The following is a 19,189-nucleotide window of genomic DNA, read 5'->3' on the forward strand; positions in this document are numbered from 1 at the left end:
GTTATTTAGGAGTTGTCAGTGGTTCGTAAGATCATTTATAAAGTGTAAGTAAATGATTAATAAACTATTTAAATGTACATTTATGCATCTTATTATTTAGACATAATTGCTACTAAATGCTTTATTAACACATATTCCTACTGCAATTCATGATTAACTTCAATAATTCAGGTAGTAATAAAACATTTAGTAGTTGTCAGTGAACCATTTTTGTGTGCTCATCTAAAGTGAGGACTATTGCATGCCTCGTAACGCTTTTACTAAAGGAGATTTAAAGGATACAGAACATAGAAATATTTATTTCAAGGCAAACTTAATATAAACTTGATATAAAAGCTTGGGTAACTTGATAGAAAATTAAAAATAATACTCTGCAATGTCACAGAATATCTCCACAAAAAAAAAAAAAAAAAAAACTGTGCTGTAAAATGAAACTAAGCCTTTGCAATATAATATAAAAATACATTTCTGTAAAGTGTAAACATTGCTAAATAAAATTTGACCAGTACCAACTCTGGATTACAGAAATGCCAAAATACAACAACATATTGTTTATAAAACAATAATAATATAATTAAATATTTCACAGTGTCAAAACTACCTCAGTACTAACTTTAAAACATTAGAGAACAGCAGTGCAGAATATAACAGCCTTCAAATCTCCTTTAATAAAAGCTTTACGAGGCATAAATAATCCTCACTTTAGATGAGCTCACAGAAATAGTTAACTGACACCTTATAAATGTTTTATTAATCATGAATTGCAGTAGGAATACATGTTAATAAAGCATTTATTAACACACTAATTATTACTGTCTAAATAATATGATGTATAAATGAATGTTTAAGTATTTAATCAATCATTTACTTACACTTCTCAAATGATCTTATGAACCAATTGTTAACTCCTATGTAACTAATTTATAAATAATGTAATAATTTAGAAATGATAAATTGATCATTTGTTAATCACATTATAGATATGCTTATAAACTGATAACAAAACATTTGTAGCTGTATTCTTAAACTGCTTATTAATGTCTATTAATGCTTTATAAACGATGAATTGACTATTTACTAATGCTAAACTAATGCTTTATAGCATGAGTTTTTATATTGTGTTACTGGTTTACGTATACTTTCAGAGCTTTTCTCCGTCTTTCGTTCTTCATAACTTCGTAAACTGTAGCATTCACTGTTTCTTCTAACACATAATTTTATCTTTTCTTCCATTCTATCACTTACTATTAACCATTTAACTTAATTTAGTAACTAAATCTTATTCTTGTTGTTATGCTCTCACTGATTTTGAGTGTATTTAAAATCCTCTAAATTCTCCCATATTTGTCAATTAATATTTGATCAATTTTTCATATTTAGTCCTGCTTTTTCTAAGCTTTTTTAAAGTTAATTTTATAGTCCGTGCATTGTCAATCAAATTCCATGTTAAACAACAATTATCTGTCAATTATTTCGGATCTTTGACCATCTTTACACATTTCTTTTTTTTCTTACTTTATAAAAACATTTTTCTACCATTTAATTAGTTCTTTTTTTCAATTTTGAACCTTATATCCATTACAAATTACATTTTTATCTCTTTTTTCTTTTATATTTCTTAATAGACTGATTGTTTTTGCATGTGTCTGTCTTATCTATGGTTGATATATAATGTCATCATTTTTCTTTTTCTTCTTACTCTGAGTCATGAACATTTGCAGCACATTTATGATGGAACGGCCTTTAATATCTTGATTTGTCATATTTCCATTGGTGTTTGGGAGCAGACAGATGATCATGTGACTTATTCTGAGGTCACTGCGTACAGTAAAAACCAAGACCAAAAGAAGAAGGTGAGAAACACTTCCTTGATGTTGTCCAGCTTCTCTCAACATGATAGTTTGTATTTTCTTCTGAATTTGTGTCATGAATTGAGCTCAAACCCTTGAAACAATAATGTTTTTGGTTACGACTGTAACCCTGGTTCGGCAACAGCCTATGACGTCATACTAGTGTAACCAGATAGTATAAAAAGGGGCGCCTAGAGATAGTGTTGCACGATATACCGGTACTAGAAAGGTATCTCGATACCCTGCTTTTAAAAACGGTCCGGTTCTTCATTTTATTAGTACCGGTACTTTGAGTACCAGCTGTATTTCCTAATGTGCGACAGCAGGGGGCAGTGTGCGTGCGGCGCGCTGCTTCTAAGGCAAATTGAGTGAGTGTTTATTCCTCTCAAATGCGCAACGGCTTTCATGGTGACGAAACGAGAGGTATGGTTGCAAATACAGGTGCTCTTGCAGACCGTCCACAAATTGTTGAGAAAGCAGATGCACAAAGCGAAATATGGCATTATTTTACTTACATTGCCGACAGCCAGGGCAAGCCCACGGACACCACAAAGCCCGCCTGCAAAAGATGTTACAAAATAACGCAAGCGAAGGGAGTCAAAAGCATCTTGTCGTCAAACATCCCGATTTGAACAAAGAATTTAAAGAGCGACAGGTTAGTGAATGTGATACCAGCATTATGTTTATGCTCTCAAACATTAAATGAGTGTTATTTATTTATTTTACTCGTGCACGCAGACCTCCGCAAAGAGGTGTATTATTGAGTCTAAGTTTAATAAGTGATATCTGGTTGCAAAAAATAAAATTAATTTAAAAATACATAAATATGTGAAGGGTATATACAGTTATTTTAAACTAATTTATGCTTTAATAACATTGCTCTAATTATTTACAGTAATATAATTTTTACAATAATCTTACCGTCAAAAACACCTAAATGTATAAAAAAAGCATAACAGCAAATAATTTACAATTTTACTGAGCATGAAAACAAACATTAAAAATTATATTAAGTCTAACTCTAACTTTATGTCATCCAGAATTGATCAGCCTGCACACTGGTGAAGAAAGAAGTTCTGTCATATGTTATTTATTTACTTTTCCTGCTGTTTTAGGTTTTTGCCATAGTATCGTTTAAGTATCGATATTGTCATATTTAAGTTGGGTATCGTATCGAAGTCAAAATTTTGGTATCGTGACAACACTACCTAGAGAACATGACACCTGCTATTTGTCTGAAGTGACTGTAGCAGGCAGCCCAGAGGCATGGCAACGAGATGCACTGTATCAATCCCTGTTCTCAGGGAACCAGGGTTACAGTCGTAACCGGAGACGTTCCCTTTCGAAAGGGAACTCACACTGTGTCCTAGAACGCATATGGGGAACAGAATACCCATGCCGCCATGCTGAGGGGAGTGCATGCTGGCTGAGAAGATAGAAGAGCACTCAACCCTGGTCACAGGCTGTCAGTGACATAACTCCCTACGGCCCACTGCCCAAGCTAAAAAGCCTCAAAGAGGCCTCCACAGAGTGAAGCTTCAAAAGCTTCAAAAGAAGGGGTTCCTTGTAAATCTCATTGCATTTGTCGGTGATTTCTTAAAACCTGTCGGCGAGCCAAAATCTGGGCTAAAATCGTGCAGTCTGAACTCGCCTTAAAGCATGCATGGGGTATAAAGCCTGAAAACAGAGAAAGAGGGATCCAGGGGATCCCAAAGGGACTCAAAGGAGCTAGATCCAGATGAATAATGGCCTCGACAGGGAAGAAACCGAAAGAGGTCGGCCATTCAAACCAAAACTTGAAACAAATCAAGGGGCCACTCACAATGAGATAACCAAGCTCAGAGAGCGGAGGCTTCAGTCAAAAAGCACACTCTCAAAGACGAGAGGAGGCCTGCAACGCTTAAACCGTCCACAGGGAGGCTGATAACAAAGCTCACTGCTTGTCACTGAGCTAAATGCTAAACACCACCAGGGAACCACATACTTAAACACTGCTAAAACAATTAAGTAGCAATGGAGTAAAGGAAACAAAGGGAGAGGAGAGAATGCTACTCACATTCTTAGTGTAATGCAGAAGGAGGGCCCCCGGACCAGAAGCAACCCTTGATGAGAAGACAGGCAAACATAAACTGAGCGACTAGCAAGGGAGGCTAAAAAAAGAAGTAAGCCAACACCAACTGCTGAAATTATAGTCAGAACAGGTTGACAATGAATGCTCTGGAGACCCCAAAGACACTGAGTGTAACCTTTTTTTCACACTGAAATAAAAACAAGATGATATTCCATTTTTTTTTTTTTAATTTGTAGATTTAGAAAGTGTTATCCACCATAAAAAGTATCAGTGTTAATTTCGTTAACAAAACTATGACGAAAAATGTTCCTTTTTTTCCACGATTAAGACAAGACGATGAGAGACGACACCAATTTAATTTAACGATAACGTGACTAAAACTACACGTGCAATATCGTTGACGAAAAAAGTCGAGACTGAAATTTGGCTAAAAGACTAAACACTTGACCAAAACGAATCGTCAATGATTCAATGATCCATTCATAAATACAGCCGCTTGATTTGATACTGAAAGAATGAATGACTCGATGATTCATTCATAAAAACAGTGACTTACCGCCACCTACTGGTGGTTTTAATACAATATTTAAAAATATCACTTCGATTTATCATCATATTTATTGCATTTTTTAAAAAGATATTTAAGGCATTATTTATTTTACAAAAGGTATTTATGAAGGTAAAAAATGCACTGGAAAAAAACGATTTGCAGTCTAAGTGGAAAAGAGAGGGTACACAGAAGGATGTTAAATCCCTCAGGCGGTACGACACTCTATTCTAGAAAGTTTGAGAACCACTGAAAGAGGATATGTACATCTGCACCAGCTGCTGTGTCAATACAGACTCTTACCTTGATTCAAATGTTTTAAAAACTTAAATGAATTGGTCTAAAGAGAAAAAAATATGATTTTTGTCTAGAGACTACATATTAAATAGCTATCAAAATTAATGTTGGTAACTGTAGTTTGACTAAATATAATTAAGACTTGACAAAAATGTGATGACTTTTCGTCGACTAAAACTAGACTAAAATATAAAAGACTAAAATGACTAAAACGTGACTAAGATTAAGGAGCATTTTCGTATTAAGATAAAGACTAAGACTAAATCAAAAATGACTGCCAAAATTAACATTGAAAAGTATCACGCCATTTGGACAAAGATAACTTTTTATTATTATTATTTTAGCAAACATAATTTGGGGTCAAAAAGACCCTAAAGAACATTTAATGCTGAATATTTAAAAATGAATGTGAGTTTTTGTGTAGTGTACTGGTAGTGTGCAAATGAATTTGCATCAAATCTACTTAACTCTTTCCTTGCCATTGTCAGAATTGTAATCCATGTTTTCACTGTTGTACGGTAGGGGGCGCTACTACAGTGTTGCTGTAGTGCTGGAAATCAGTCATGTGACCATCACGGCCACCGTACTGACATTCAGATTGACAGCAATATCAGAAACATGATGAAAGCAGGAAGATCCAGATTTACAGGAGTAACGTTTACTGACTATTGACCGCTAAGATCCTCAGAGAGTGAGAACAACTGAAGAATGGAAAGAGTGTGTCAGTGAAGGTGGTTGTGAATGTGTGTAGATGTGTGTTAGTTACAGGATCAGAGAATGACACCTGTTCCTCCATCATAGTCCAGATTCACTCTCACACGATCAAGCTTACGTTTAACAGGAAAACCACATGGTTCATCCAGTCCTTCCACATCATAATCCACACTCCAAACATCAGTGTTGAAGAAATCACATCCCTTCCTCTGGTTTGATGCTGTAGTTACTCCAAGAATCCAGTCTGAACTCTCTTTAACCTCTATATCCCAGCAGTGTGTTCCTGAGTTAAACCCCTCTGAACCCAGAACACAGGGATAACGGTCGAATCTCTCTGGATTATCAGGAAGAGGTTGATCGTTCCTGCTGTATCTCACACTGGTCAGATCATCAGACAGGACGAGGCGTAGATTCGCAGTATTTGGATCAAGAATCACAGGAGCTGATGAGACACAATCAACAGATGATTTTATTATATGGAATCAATAATGCAAAAGAAACAAAAGTCAAGTCACCTTTATTTATAGCACTTTTTACAATGCAGATTGTGTCAAAGCAGCTTTACAGTGATAACTGGTATATCATATTATTATTGTCCCCACAGCACCATTTATTTTCATTCTCTCTGGCCGGGATATGGCTCAAATATGTTTTAAAAAGAAAGACTGAAAATGTTCTTTAACTTTTCAAAACAAGACAAAACATAATAGCTCCTGGAAACGGGTGCATAAGGGTTAGTTAGCATATTAACATAGCAAATTAAAACACAATAGTTCATGATTAAAACCACATTTTTCCTCCGACAAGTTTTGGAAATAACTGTCTGTGATCTGATGTAACTTGATATAACAGAATGAGGAAGAAATTATTTACTTTTGTAGCATATTGTGATAAAGGTTATGTCGATTACTTTTGAAGTAAAAACCCTGACGATATTTAGTCATGCGCTTTCAAAATGACCATGCAAGAGTTTTTCTAAATTGATGCAGATTATCATATTTTATTTTAAAGTATTCACACAAAACACTGGGTTTGATTTGGTTCTTCTAAAGGTATGTAAAAATAAATAAATAAATAAATAAATAAATAAAATAAACAAGAAGTCACACTCGTGGTCTTCAGGGTCCAAACAGACCCCACATTAAAAATGAAGGGGAAAGTGAAATGTTTGTTAGCATTGTGTTGACAGTTTGAACATTCTTGTACCTATTTATTTATTTTCAAGATCTAATAATAATAATAATAATAATAATAATAATAATAAATATAGCTGCAAGCAGCAATTACGGGGCCAAGCACAAAAACGGTACATGAAGCCAGCCAACATGGCTGGGAGCATCAGACCAACAGCAGCAGTGAGCAATTAAAGACCTATTAAGATCATTTTAGGCAAAATAGCTGAAAAATGTTAAAAAATGAGGATTTACTGGTTCATCACTTTTGACCAATAGGTGGCGCTGTGACCAAATTAATGTGGTATGGTCAGAGTGAGGTGACTATGACACTTGCAAAGTTTGGTGTCAATATGTCAAAGCATTGCAGAGATACAGCTTCAAGAGTCGTTTTTGCATCATGCCTCAAATTCTTTGCTCTGGTATACGAAAACGGTTTGACGTATCAACTTGAAATCTATAACTTTTTGTCGGAATCGTCTGATGATAATACGGTTCGATTTTGGTGAAAATCGGAGCAACGATCTAGGAGGAGTTCGAAAAAGTAGGTTTTCAAAGAAAAACAATATGGCGGACAGGAAGTTCATCCGACTTTGGCAAATTTGATATCTATGTTCTCAGTATGACCCAAGGAATCTAATGAGACCAGTTTCATTACAATCGGTGAATATAGTCAAAAGTTATTAGCATTTTTGTAAATTTAGTTATAACTTTTGACCACAAGGTGGCGCTGGTCCAAAACTTCTCAGGCTCTTTCAGGGCCTTGTGCTGATGACCCATATCGAGTTTCGTAACGATACGCTAATGCGTTCGTAAAATACAGCGTATTAGCACAAAATTCAAAATGGTCGATATAGGAAAATTGGATATCATTAGACTCGGCATGATTCCCCAAATCCAACGAGACCAAATTTATGATTTTTGGACAAACCCATCAGAAGTTATAAGCAAAAATACTCATTTTTCATATCTCCGCACCAGTAGGTGGCGCTGCGCCGAAACACTGCATGGTGCCTCAGGTCATGCTTGTGATGACATGTACCAAGTTTGGTCTGAATACGATAAAGTGTTGCGGAGATACAGCCTTATGTCTATTTTCACAAGCACTACGTACAATTCGTTTGCGAGTTTTTCGAAAACTGTTTGAGGAATCAACTTGAATTCCATAACATTTTGTCGGCATGGTCTGAAGATGATCTGATTCAATTTTAGTGAAAATCGGAGTAACGGCCTAGGAGGAGGAGTTCGAAAAAGTAGGTTTTTCAGAAAATTCAAAATGGCGGAAAAATTTTCATGACGGAAAATGACGTCATAGGGTGCGATCGATTCGTCTTGACCCAAAGGAATCAGAGGAAAAAGAATTTTGCTTCTAGTCCTTACGGTTCAAAAGTTATTAGCATAAACATAAGTGCAAATTTGGACAGCTGGTGGCGCTAGAGGGATTGAGTTAGAGACTCCAAATTTGCTATGGACAAAGGTCAGACTGTCCTCTAACTGTGTGCCAAATTTCACAACTTTCCCACAAGCGGTTCTATGGGCTGCCATAGACTTCAAGAGCGGAAGAAGAAGAAGAAGAAGAAGAAGAAAAAGAAATCTAACAGATACAATAGGTGCTTACGCACCTTCGGTGCTTGGCCCCTAATAATAATTTTTATTTATATAGTGCCTTTCAACACCCAAGGTTGCTTTACAGAGATAGGTTAAGGAATAGGACAAGATAATCATATTAATATTCACTTACAAGGGTAAAGATGTACAAATTATATATATATATATATTATATATATATATATATATATATATATATATATATATATATATATATATATATATATATATATATATATATTATATTTAGTCAAGAGAAATGGAGTGTTCTCTTCCAAACAATTTGATAAAGATTTTAAAATATAATAAAAAGCAGAAAATTGCTGAACTTGGAGAATCTCTGGGGTCTATGAAGTTTTCATAAATGAGACATACAAAAACACATGCTGTGGGCTTGAGTGAAGTGTATATCACATCCTGTAGAGATGACAAATGTTGCATTATGTGTGTAGGAGAACATGGGTTCTGGGGGATAGAAGCATTGTTGTGTGTAACTGATAAGAATGAAGACAGTCAGGAAATAAATGTCTAGCAAGGTAGAAATCTGATAAAAATGTATATGTAGCAAATTAGCTCAAAATAAATATGAATAATTAATCATAACTAGTTATAATTAATTATTAATATTTTAATCAGTTAATAAAATTAACTTAATGTAATAAAATTAATATTACAATCAATTAACCTGTTGTTCAATGAACACACAGTGTTAATTGTTTATTAATTCTAAGAAATTTTCATTTCCAGGTTATGGGAAATAACAATCTTATTCTTCTAAAAGCCTGTAGTCAGGACCGACATGAATAGGGACTCCCGTATATGAGCGCAAAACACAGACAACCTTACGTGTGACATGAACAAGACTTTATTAACTAGACTAAACACTTAAACTACTCTAACATTCACACACATACATGCATACAGTTTACCGAGAGAGAGAGAGAGAGAGAGAGAGAGAGAGAGAGAGAGAGAGAGAGAGAGCTAAAGCAGAGTACAGGAAGCAAGAGGTTACAGCATTGTTGGACATTTCAGCAGATCAACAGCCTTGAGCAAACCATCAGTTTAGTTTTAACAGGCCCCTCTTTAAAAGGGGTAAGGATACTCAATGTATCCGATAATGAGACTAAGTTTGATACTTGCATGTCTCTCCAAGTTGAATTAAAACTGTCCTGATGCAATTTGTGGAGGTTTCTGTTGAATCTTTGCTGATATTGTCTTGATGAAAGAGAACCAGTTGGATTCAGAGGATCTTTGGTGAATGGATGGTCTAGGCCGAGGCCTGGCACAAGCTTGGGGTTCCTTAGAAGCTTCTAGCTTCTTACAGCATCATCTTGACGTCAACATTTGTCAGTAAAAGAAAAGAAGAGGAGGACGAGCAGGAAGAGAAGGGGTTCCTTGTGATCAGTGAATATAAGGGGTGAAGATGTCACACCCTCTTGAGGTGTCTGAGCCAATAAGGAGTTCCCCTTTCAGAGGGAAGTTTTACGAGTCTTTGTTCTGTAGCAAGATATTAGCATAAGACACTGGATTGGATGAATGAGAGAATAACCTTCTAGCTTCCTATAATTCTAACATGTCACAGAGTTAGTAACATGTAACATAAATTACCAAATAGGAAATTAAAGTTGGAGTCCGTAGATACCAAACATGCTGCCAATGTGATCTCAGTTAACTATACATTTGCAACTATGGAACATTAATACCAAAATAGTTCAAAAGAGAGAATTAATACATAGAATAAAGCCTATAAAAGGAAAGTCATGAGATGGGAAAATTGGATACATGTTTATACATTTCCCAAGTGGTTATATAGAGAATACATAGGATTAAGAGAGTTTATTTGTCCTTCTCAGGAAGAATGAGTCACTAGTCTCTCCAGAATTCTTCTGGATCATAAAAGTACCATATAACTGTAACAGGACACCTAGGTTGGCCTGTGTGCTAGCAACATTGGGATGCTGGTTACAGTTTTAGGGGATGAGTTCAAAGAACTTTGATAGTGAGAGTGAGTTTATGGGTAATTCATTAAATACAATGAATATTGTGTGGCTGATTGGTCCAACGTTAATAAATAAAAAAAATGTGTGCATTGCTTAAACCATTGACGCAAATATGAAATGCACTGACGCAAGTAAAAAAAAAAAAAAAAAAAAAGGTGATAGACAAGTAACCTAGCAATTGACGCATACAGGTAATATGTTAACGCAGGAAGAAACCACATGTGTAAATAGAGAGATAAAGTGTGTCAAAAGAGAATATAAAAACAGGGGCCTTTATAGCTCTCTGAGTAGTAGTAGGATTAGCAGTAGTAGTAGGAGTAGTAGTTTTGCTGAAGAAAGAAAGAGCTTACAAGCAAGCAGCAAGCGGAACCCGACACCAGACCACAACCCTCAGAAGATCAAAGAAGACACCTGATTTTCTTAGAGAAGAACATATACTGAATAAAGAAGAGGGTAAGCTTTAAAATGTAATTATTTATCTGGCCCATGGAACTTCCAGCTTAGCTGGCATAGAGTGTGTATTTAGCTTTTGCCTTTGCAAGAAATAATAAAATGAGAATGGGGACTGCCCTCAAACTCTGACAGTATTGTCTCAGTCTGTTTATTGTTGTAGAGCGAGAATCCATTTGGGGTATCAGGAGTTGACTGTCTGAAAAAGATAGATTTTTATAAAGATATCCCGACGGACTTTACAAAGTCAGTCAAGGTTGCCAACCAGTCGCAACAGAGTGGGCCGTGGGAGTGCATTAGCAGGCATAGCTGTCCTCTGAGGGCGAAGAGCCAGCTGTGGTGCACTGAACGGGAGGCTAACCCAGGTAGGCTTGGTTGATATCTGAACCATAGGCCTAAGAGGTACGGTAGTGATCAGAAGTAGACCCTGAGATAATATAATTTAAGAAAATATTATACGCCTATCTGACTCCTCCTGGATCTATAAAGGTAAACCTTTTACAGGAGTTGAGTAATATGAAGAGAGGAAGTGGCTTGTGACCAAGATAGTGTTACGTGGTTGCGGTAGAAACCACCCAGGGGGTGACGCGGCACAATATGTGTGTGTGTAATATTATATATATATATATATATAAAATTATTTTTTTAAAGACTATGAGCAGAGCAATAATATTTAGAAAAATGTGTTTTTAAGAGATATTCGAAGGAGAGAAGGCTGGATGCTTGACGGGTGTCTTGAGGAAGGGAATTCCACAACCTCGGAGCCGCAACACTAAAAGCCCTAGCTCCCACAGTCACCAGACTAAACTTGTTTATTAACCGCTAGAGGGCCAAAAATCGCGGACAGCAGCTTTAAGGAAATTTCCCTCAAGCCAATGCTTGAATTCCTTGATACAGGTTGTTAATGTAGGTGGTGGAAATACAGAGGTGGGAGGTATGCTAAAATAACTCTGAATGTCATTAACAGTGAAAGTTAAATATAAAATGGTAAATGGAGATATAAATGGTGAAAAGGAGATCTGAGGTGAATTAGCCAGTGTTGTTTTCATTACAGAGAAGCTGGGAACACAGAATGATAGGTAACACTTTATTTTCGGGTCTTTTAACTAGTTGCTTATTAGCCTACATATTACTAGAATATTGCCTGTTTATTAGTAATTAAGTACATATTAATTCCTTATTCTAAACAACCTTATTCCACATTCCTAATCCTACCCAATACCTAAACTTAACAACTAACTAACTATTAGTAAGCAGTAAATTAGGCGTTTGAGGAAAAAGTCATGATTAATAGTGAATACTTGTTCTCTATACTGAAGTGTTACCGGCTGATATTTAAACTCACAATAGACACTTTTAACATTGAATAAATCAAATAAACAGTACCTTATATTATAATTGCCTTATCCCAACATATCTAGTGTTGCTTTTCCAGCCGCAACGTCGCAGAGAAATAGAAACGATTTCTAAACTAGAATTGTTGCCGTTGTGGCTGGTTAGGATAATAACTCAGATTAACATGGAGAAGATGCCTTTTATCACGTCTATCAGTTTGTGTCATGAAGCGCCTTTAACTCTCCACTCATACATCATTTCCAGCTCAGATCTCCTGCAGTCAGACTCACTGTTTTGGACGATGTCCTGCATCTTCTTCCAGACTCTGAACGGCAGGTTGCCCAAGTAACGTGGCACATGAATCAAAGCTCCAGAAGCCATCTGTGGATCCGGCTGTGAGCTCTGGACTCTGGAAGAACATTCAGGAGTCAGAACTGCAGTGGCTTTGGATCAGAACCAGAGAGACCAGAGACAGGAGCAGATCACTCACCTTTCCATTGAGACTGGAAACTCCTGCAGAACAAACACACCATTTATCATCAAGAACTCAATCAATGAACCAATGATCAACCAATGATCTGAAATCAGACCTTCAGAAAGCAGACGTCATTGGCTTTCATCATCTCCTCCATGTCTTTGATTGTGTGTGAAAGAGCTGAGATGTGTCTGTTCATCTCCTCCAGCTTCTCCTTCATCATCTGCTTCTTCTGCTCCTCTTCCTCCCTCAGAGCAGTGATTGTAGCTTCTTCTTCATCTCTGAGAAACTGATGAAGCTTCTCAAACTGCTGTTTAATCTGACGCTCTGTGTGCTCAGCTTGAGACTGAAATCAGATCACATTCACTTCAATCATCTCAATCAACACACATCTGTATTTGTATTTATTTATAGAGCACTTTCCAGGCTACTCTGGAGCTCCAAAGTGCTGTACTTTGAAAGCAAAATCAATAATTAAAATACAAAAAAAAACCAAAAAAAAAACAAACAAACACACAACAAAACATCATCATCATCATCATCAATAATAGTCCTCATCAATAATAAATACTCCTGTGTAAAGTAAAAATGCCAGAGAATGCAGATGTAATTTTAAACAACTCTTGAAGATACCTAATGTAGGGGACGATCTAACCTCGAAGGAAAGCTTATTCCATAATCTTGGAGCAGTGACAGCAAAAGCTTGGATTTAAGACGTACTCTTGGGATCACTAATAAAAGTTTGTTTGAGGATCTCAACATTGAATGTGATTTATATGGCTTAATGAGCTCCACCAAATATTCTGGCGCCATTCCATGTAATGCCTTAAAAACATATGTCAAGACCTTGAATTGGATCCTGTAATACACTGGTAACCAGCCTAATGAAGACAACAGCGGAGTAATGTGATCCGTCTTCTTAGCCTTCATAAGCATTCTAGCCGCCGCATTTTGTACAAGTTGGAGATGTGCAACATAAGTCTGACAGGTTCCAGAATAAATAACATTACAGTAAATATATCCAGGAGAAGATAAAAGCATGGATGACTTTTTTTAATGTTTCATATAAGTGATAAGAGATACCATATTTTTTTTTTAAATTAATCCCAATGGGAGCATATACATTAAAAACAAAATAGGGCCCAAAATGGACCCCTGGGGAACCCCACTAGTAAGATGTTCCGGATGTGACGAGAAATTACCAACCATCACTTCACATCAACACTTCACATCATTCATATCAGAAATAAACTCAAATACCCATTGTAAACGGATCCAGAAGCAGATTGATGCTCGTCATTTACAGAAATAATAAACTGGAATCCATTATATTAAATATATCAGATCATAACTGTATATAGTGATCCTACATTATGTTTCCTCACCTTGATGTGTTGAACTGTTTCCTCAAACTCTCCTTTCATTTCTTCATTGTGTTGAAGTTTCTCTTGTAAGGTCTCCAGTGCTGTATTGAGCTCCTCCTTGAATTGAACAAAAATACTATAAAAACTATGACTAATTATTATTTGACATGTGAAATAAGAGTCATTTTTCTTACCTTATATGATGAAACCACTTCCCTGATGGGTCTGAATTTATGATTGTCATGTTTCTGAGAATCTCTGCACACTAAACACACAGGCTGTTTGTCCTTCAGACAGAAGAGTATGAGTCTCTCATTGTGTAAACTGCAGATCTCCTCAGATCCTGATGAACGCCTCTCATTTCTCTTCTTCAGGAAAGACTCACACAAGTTTTGTGACGCCGGATTAAATGGAGGTTTTTCTCTCGAGGATCTTCTCCTGCAGACAGAACATTCCTGAGTTTTCTTGGTTCTCCAGAACTGTTGAAGACACTCTTTACAGAAACATCTCGGTTATGTATATAACCTTAGTTCCCTGAATAGGGAAGGAGACGCTGTGTAATCTGTATGGGAAAGCCTCTGCGCGATGTCGTCGTGAAGCATGTATGAAATTTGTCCAATAGGGAGACGGTACGTCATAGGCGGGTGATGTCACTGACCAGGAACCATAAAGCCTACCCGAAAACACTCTCATTTAGCTTCTGAAATGCTGAAGCAAGTCGATTACGGGCATGCCGGGAGTATGGCAAGGCACCGCAGCGTCTTGTTCCCTATTCAGGGAACTAAAGTTAAATACATAACCGAGACATTCCCTTTCAAGGGAACTCGCGCTGCGTAATCGCTGTGGGAACGACAATCCCAACGTCGCCATATGAGCAAGTGACCGTTCATGTGTAGTCGAAGCACACCACTTACAGTAGCACCTGCACCCCTGGAGTGTAGCCGAGGTCTAACTCATAAAACCTCATGAATGTATGCGGTGAGGACCAGCCTGCAGCATCACAAACATCCTGCAGGGAAACCCCTGAAATAAAAGCCTTAAAGGCAGACATACTGACAGCCAAAGGTGAAAGCTGTCCAAATGACTCATAAGCAAGTGAGATGGCCTCGACCACCCACTTGCTCATTTTCTGCTTGGATGCAGGGATACCCTTCCTAGGTGCCCCAAAACATACAAATAGCTGATCAGCTTGTCTCCACATGGCAGCTCTGTGGACATATGCATCCAATGCCCTAACCGAGCACAGCAGATTTAACTTTTTCTGGTCTGAGGAAATAAATGGAGGAGCACAGAAGGCATGCAGCACAATATGTCTCATAGCATTAGTGAGGACCTTAGGAAAGTATCCCGGTCTGGGATGAAGGAAAGCCTTAACATTGCCAGACACAAATTCGAGGCACGATGAAGATACCGACAGGGCTTGAATGTCTCCAATTCTTTTGAGAGACATGATAGCGAGCAGAAACACTGTTTTTAGTGTGAGAACCTTTTCTGGCACCTCTTCGATGGGCTCGAAGGGGGCCATAGAAAGGCCCTGTAGTACAGTGGCCAGATCCCAAGCCGGTACTCTCGTGCGGACTGCAGGTCTAAGCCTCATAGTACCACGGAGGAAATGAGTAATAAATGGGTGTCTCCGCAAAGATACCACGCTCCTTTGAGTGGGGTAAGCAGCTAAGGCCGCCACGTGCACCTTTAGTGTGGAGGGGGATAGCCCTGTAGAAAATCTTTCCTGCAGGAATTCCAGCACTGCGCCAACGGGGCAGTTGACCGGGTCCCACTGGTGATTTTCACACCATGAAGTGAATAATCTCCACTTCAAGGAGTAAAATTTCCTCGTGGAGGGAGCTCTGGATTTGGAGAATGGTCTCAACAACCTTGGTTGAGAGACCGGAGCTTATGAGCTATGCCCCCTCAGAGGCCACGCCCACAGCTTCCATAACTCCGGGTGGGGGTGAAGGATCAACATGCTCGCCTGAGAGAGAAGGTCCCTCCTGATCGGAATCTCCATCGGAGACCCATCCAGAAGAGATACCAGGTCAAAGAACCACACTCGGGCCGGCCAGAATGGGGCTACTAATAACAGACGGGCCCCGTCCCGACATACTCTCTACAGAACTCCCGGGAGCAGCGCAATCGGGGGAAATGCGTACAGCGGTAGCCTCGGCCACGGCTGTACCATAGCATCCAGCCCAAGAGGTGCTGGGTTTGACATCGAGAACCACAGTGGACAGCGAGTCATCTCTCGAGACGCAAACAGATCCACTTGGGCTTCACCGTAGTTCTTCCATAGGAGCTTTACCACATCTGGGTGAAATCTCCACTCCCCAGGCCTCGGCCCCTGCCTCGACAGGATGTCTTCTCCCACATTGAGGTACCCAGGGATGTACACTGCTCTGAGGGAGAGCAGTTTCCCCTTGGACCACAGGAGGATCTGATGCGCCAGTTTGTATAACGGCGCAATCTCAGACCACCCTGGTGATTTATATATGAGACAACCGATGTGTTGTCTGATCGAACTTACACATGATGGTCCCTGAGGTCTGGAAGGAAGTGTTTCAATGCTAGAAACACCACCAGCATCTCCAGGCAGTTTATGTGCCAAGAGAGATGATGGTCCTGCCACCATTTGGTGAAGGTGCGGGGTGACAGTGCTAGGCCGAAGGGAAGAACCCAATATTGGAATGCTTCGCCCCCGAAAGCAAACCTTAGGAACTTCCTGTGTTTTGCGGGAGGATTGATACATGGAAGTACGTGTCTTTTAGATCTATCGTGACAAACCAGTCCTCGAATCTGATTTGTGACACGATATGTTTTATTGTCAGCATTTTGAACTTGAGCTTTGCTACTGTTCGATTTAACAGATGTAGATCTAAAATTGGACACAAACCCCCGTCTTTCTTTGGCACAATGAAATAGCGGCTGTAAAACCCTGACTCCCTGCTGGGAAGAGTCTCTACTTCTTGTGCCATCACCAGAGCCTGCTCGGGACCCACCACTGTGGGCAGGATCCTGTTGAATCGGGGTGGGCATGATCTGAACTGAATCACATACCCCTTTTCTACTGTGTGCAGGACCCACTGAGACATATATGACAGACCTTTCCACTCTCTCGAGGCTGGCCTCTGGTGGAATATGGGCAGCCGGCACAGTACTCTGAAGCAGAGCCCCGGCAGGGAATGACTGGCTTGGCTGCACCAGAGAGAGGAACTACTGCGCCCCGGCATTATGGCAGAGCACCCCCCTGAGCTGTTTATCACCTTGCTAAAGACACAGAAGCTGAATGAGTGTGTTTTTGGGCGGGCTTTATAGTTCCTGGTCAGTGACATCACCCGCCTATGACGTACCGTCTCCATTTATATATGTGACCAAATTTAGAGTGTTACAGTGTTATTATTATTATTTCTTTTATTTGAACAGGGACAATGCACAATAAAACATTAACCCTGTTTATAACAGGGAGAGATGCATTGCACCAGGTTTTAGCAACTTGCTATTTTCCACCCGTAGTCCCTGGGCAGGTAGATAAAACATAATTAAATGAACAGTTACTAAATTCAGAGTTATACAAACTATCAGTTACAAAGTTATGAATACACATATTTCCACATCATTATGGAGAATGATCACATATTTATTTTAATTTCATCATTAATTTGTGTTTATGCCACTCAAATCGCTTTTCTGCATCACTTAGCCAGCTACAGAGAAACTGGTAGTGTGCCAAGAAATCCGGACCGAGACCGTTTTTAATAGTGCTGTACTGTACCAGACTCAAGTGGAAACACAACTGGAACTGTGCCCTACCAATCAATGAACCGTTCAGCCTGACGATGTAAAAGTGGGTTTTGTTTCTCAGCACATAAAGATGAACTACTTACCATGATCTCAGACTGCGGTGATGTGGTTTCTCCACTGCATGGATCTTCATGTGTGACTTCAGTTGACTTTTAAAAGAGTAACTCTTTTCACACTGATCACACGTGTGCGGCTTCTTTCTAGTGTGGATCTTCTCATGTCTTTTTAGATTTGCTATCGCACTGAATCTCTTGTCACAGTGTGAACACTTGTAAGGTTTTTCTCCGGTGTGGATCCTCTCATGTGTTTTCAGATTTGCTAACTGACTGAATCTCTTGTCACAGTATGAACACTTGTAAGGTTTTTCTCCAGTGTGGATCCTCTCATGTATTTTCAGATTTTCTGACAGACTGAATCTCTTGTCACAGTGTGAACACTTGTAAGGTTTTTCTCCAGTGTGAATTCTCTGGTGCAGTTTTAAACGGCTTCCTGTAGTGAAAGTCTTCTCACACTCAAAGCACATGTACTCTCTCACGCCATTATGAAGTTTCTCATGCTCTTGTAAACTACAGAACTGTGAAAAACTCTTTCCACACACAGAACATGAATGTGGTTTCTCCTTCGTATGAACTGTCAGGTGTTTCTTCAGGTGTGATGCCCTAAGAAATATACTTCCGCAGTCATGGCATGTGTACGTCTTCTCTCCAGTGTGGATCTTCATGTGAAGCTTAAGATAGTCTTTGGCTATGAATTTCTTCCCACACTGATGACATACGAATAGCTTTTCTCCGGTGTGGATTCTCACGTGTGTCGTTAGTTGTGATGATTGACTGAAACTCTTCCCACATTGATGGCATACATAAGGCTTCTCTCCAGTGTGAACTCTCATGTGAATCTCAAGATGACATTTGAATTTGAAACTCTTTCCACATTGAACACACTTGTACGGCTTCTCTCCAGTGTGGATCTTCTCATGTCTTTTTAGATTGGCTATCGCACTGAATCTCTTTTCACAGTGTGAACACTTGTAAGGCTTCTCTCCGGTGTGAACTCTCATGTGAATCTCAAGATGACATTTGAATTTGAAACTCTTTCCACATTGAGTGCAGGTTGTAGATTCTTTGGCTCTTGTTTCCTTTAAAAATGTCTTTTTAGTCTTTGAGGGACTGTGAGGTTTTTCTCCAGGTTTGACATGATGTTTCTCCTCCACTTCACTCAGTTCTTCACTCTCCTCCTTCACTTCCATCAGGACTGAAAAGAAAGAAAAAATGTCAATTTCATTTTTAGTACATCAAACCAATTCAAAGAGAGGAATATGAAGTAAAAGGACATAGAAGTGAAAGGACAATGTCACCCGCATCAATTCAAGGTGGTTTCAACGTGATCTATGGTTTCATTCGGGGATATAAATTTAATCAAATTCCCATGTTCGATCCTTGTTTAAATTAATCAATTAATCGTTAGCCTTAATACTGCAATATGCGTCTACTGCAGTGGCATATAGTCAACAG

The 19,189-nt window shown here is 38.6% G+C and overlaps 1 protein-coding gene across 1 annotated transcript; it reads right to left on the reverse strand.

Annotated features, from left to right (window-relative positions):
• Window positions 1-5,072: 5,072 nt before the first annotated feature.
• Window positions 5,073-18,810, reverse strand: LOC125246527 (zinc finger protein 252-like). Its single transcript, XM_048157474.1, has 7 exons — window positions 17,762-18,810; window positions 14,078-14,321; window positions 13,905-14,000; window positions 12,635-12,865; window positions 12,535-12,557; window positions 12,335-12,453; window positions 5,073-5,921 (listed from the first exon to the last, which is right to left on the reverse strand). The coding sequence occupies exons 1-7, from the start codon at window positions 18,733-18,735 to the stop codon at window positions 5,536-5,538; spliced, it is 2,073 nt and encodes a 690-aa protein (XP_048013431.1). The 5' UTR covers window positions 18,736-18,810; the 3' UTR covers window positions 5,073-5,535.
• Between the last annotated feature and the right edge of the window lie 379 nt (window positions 18,811-19,189).

The sequence above is a fragment of the Megalobrama amblycephala genome, linkage group LG1 (genome assembly GCF_018812025.1).
Source record: "Megalobrama amblycephala isolate DHTTF-2021 linkage group LG1, ASM1881202v1, whole genome shotgun sequence".
In the NCBI taxonomy this organism is placed as follows: domain Eukaryota; kingdom Metazoa; phylum Chordata; class Actinopteri; order Cypriniformes; family Xenocyprididae; genus Megalobrama; species Megalobrama amblycephala.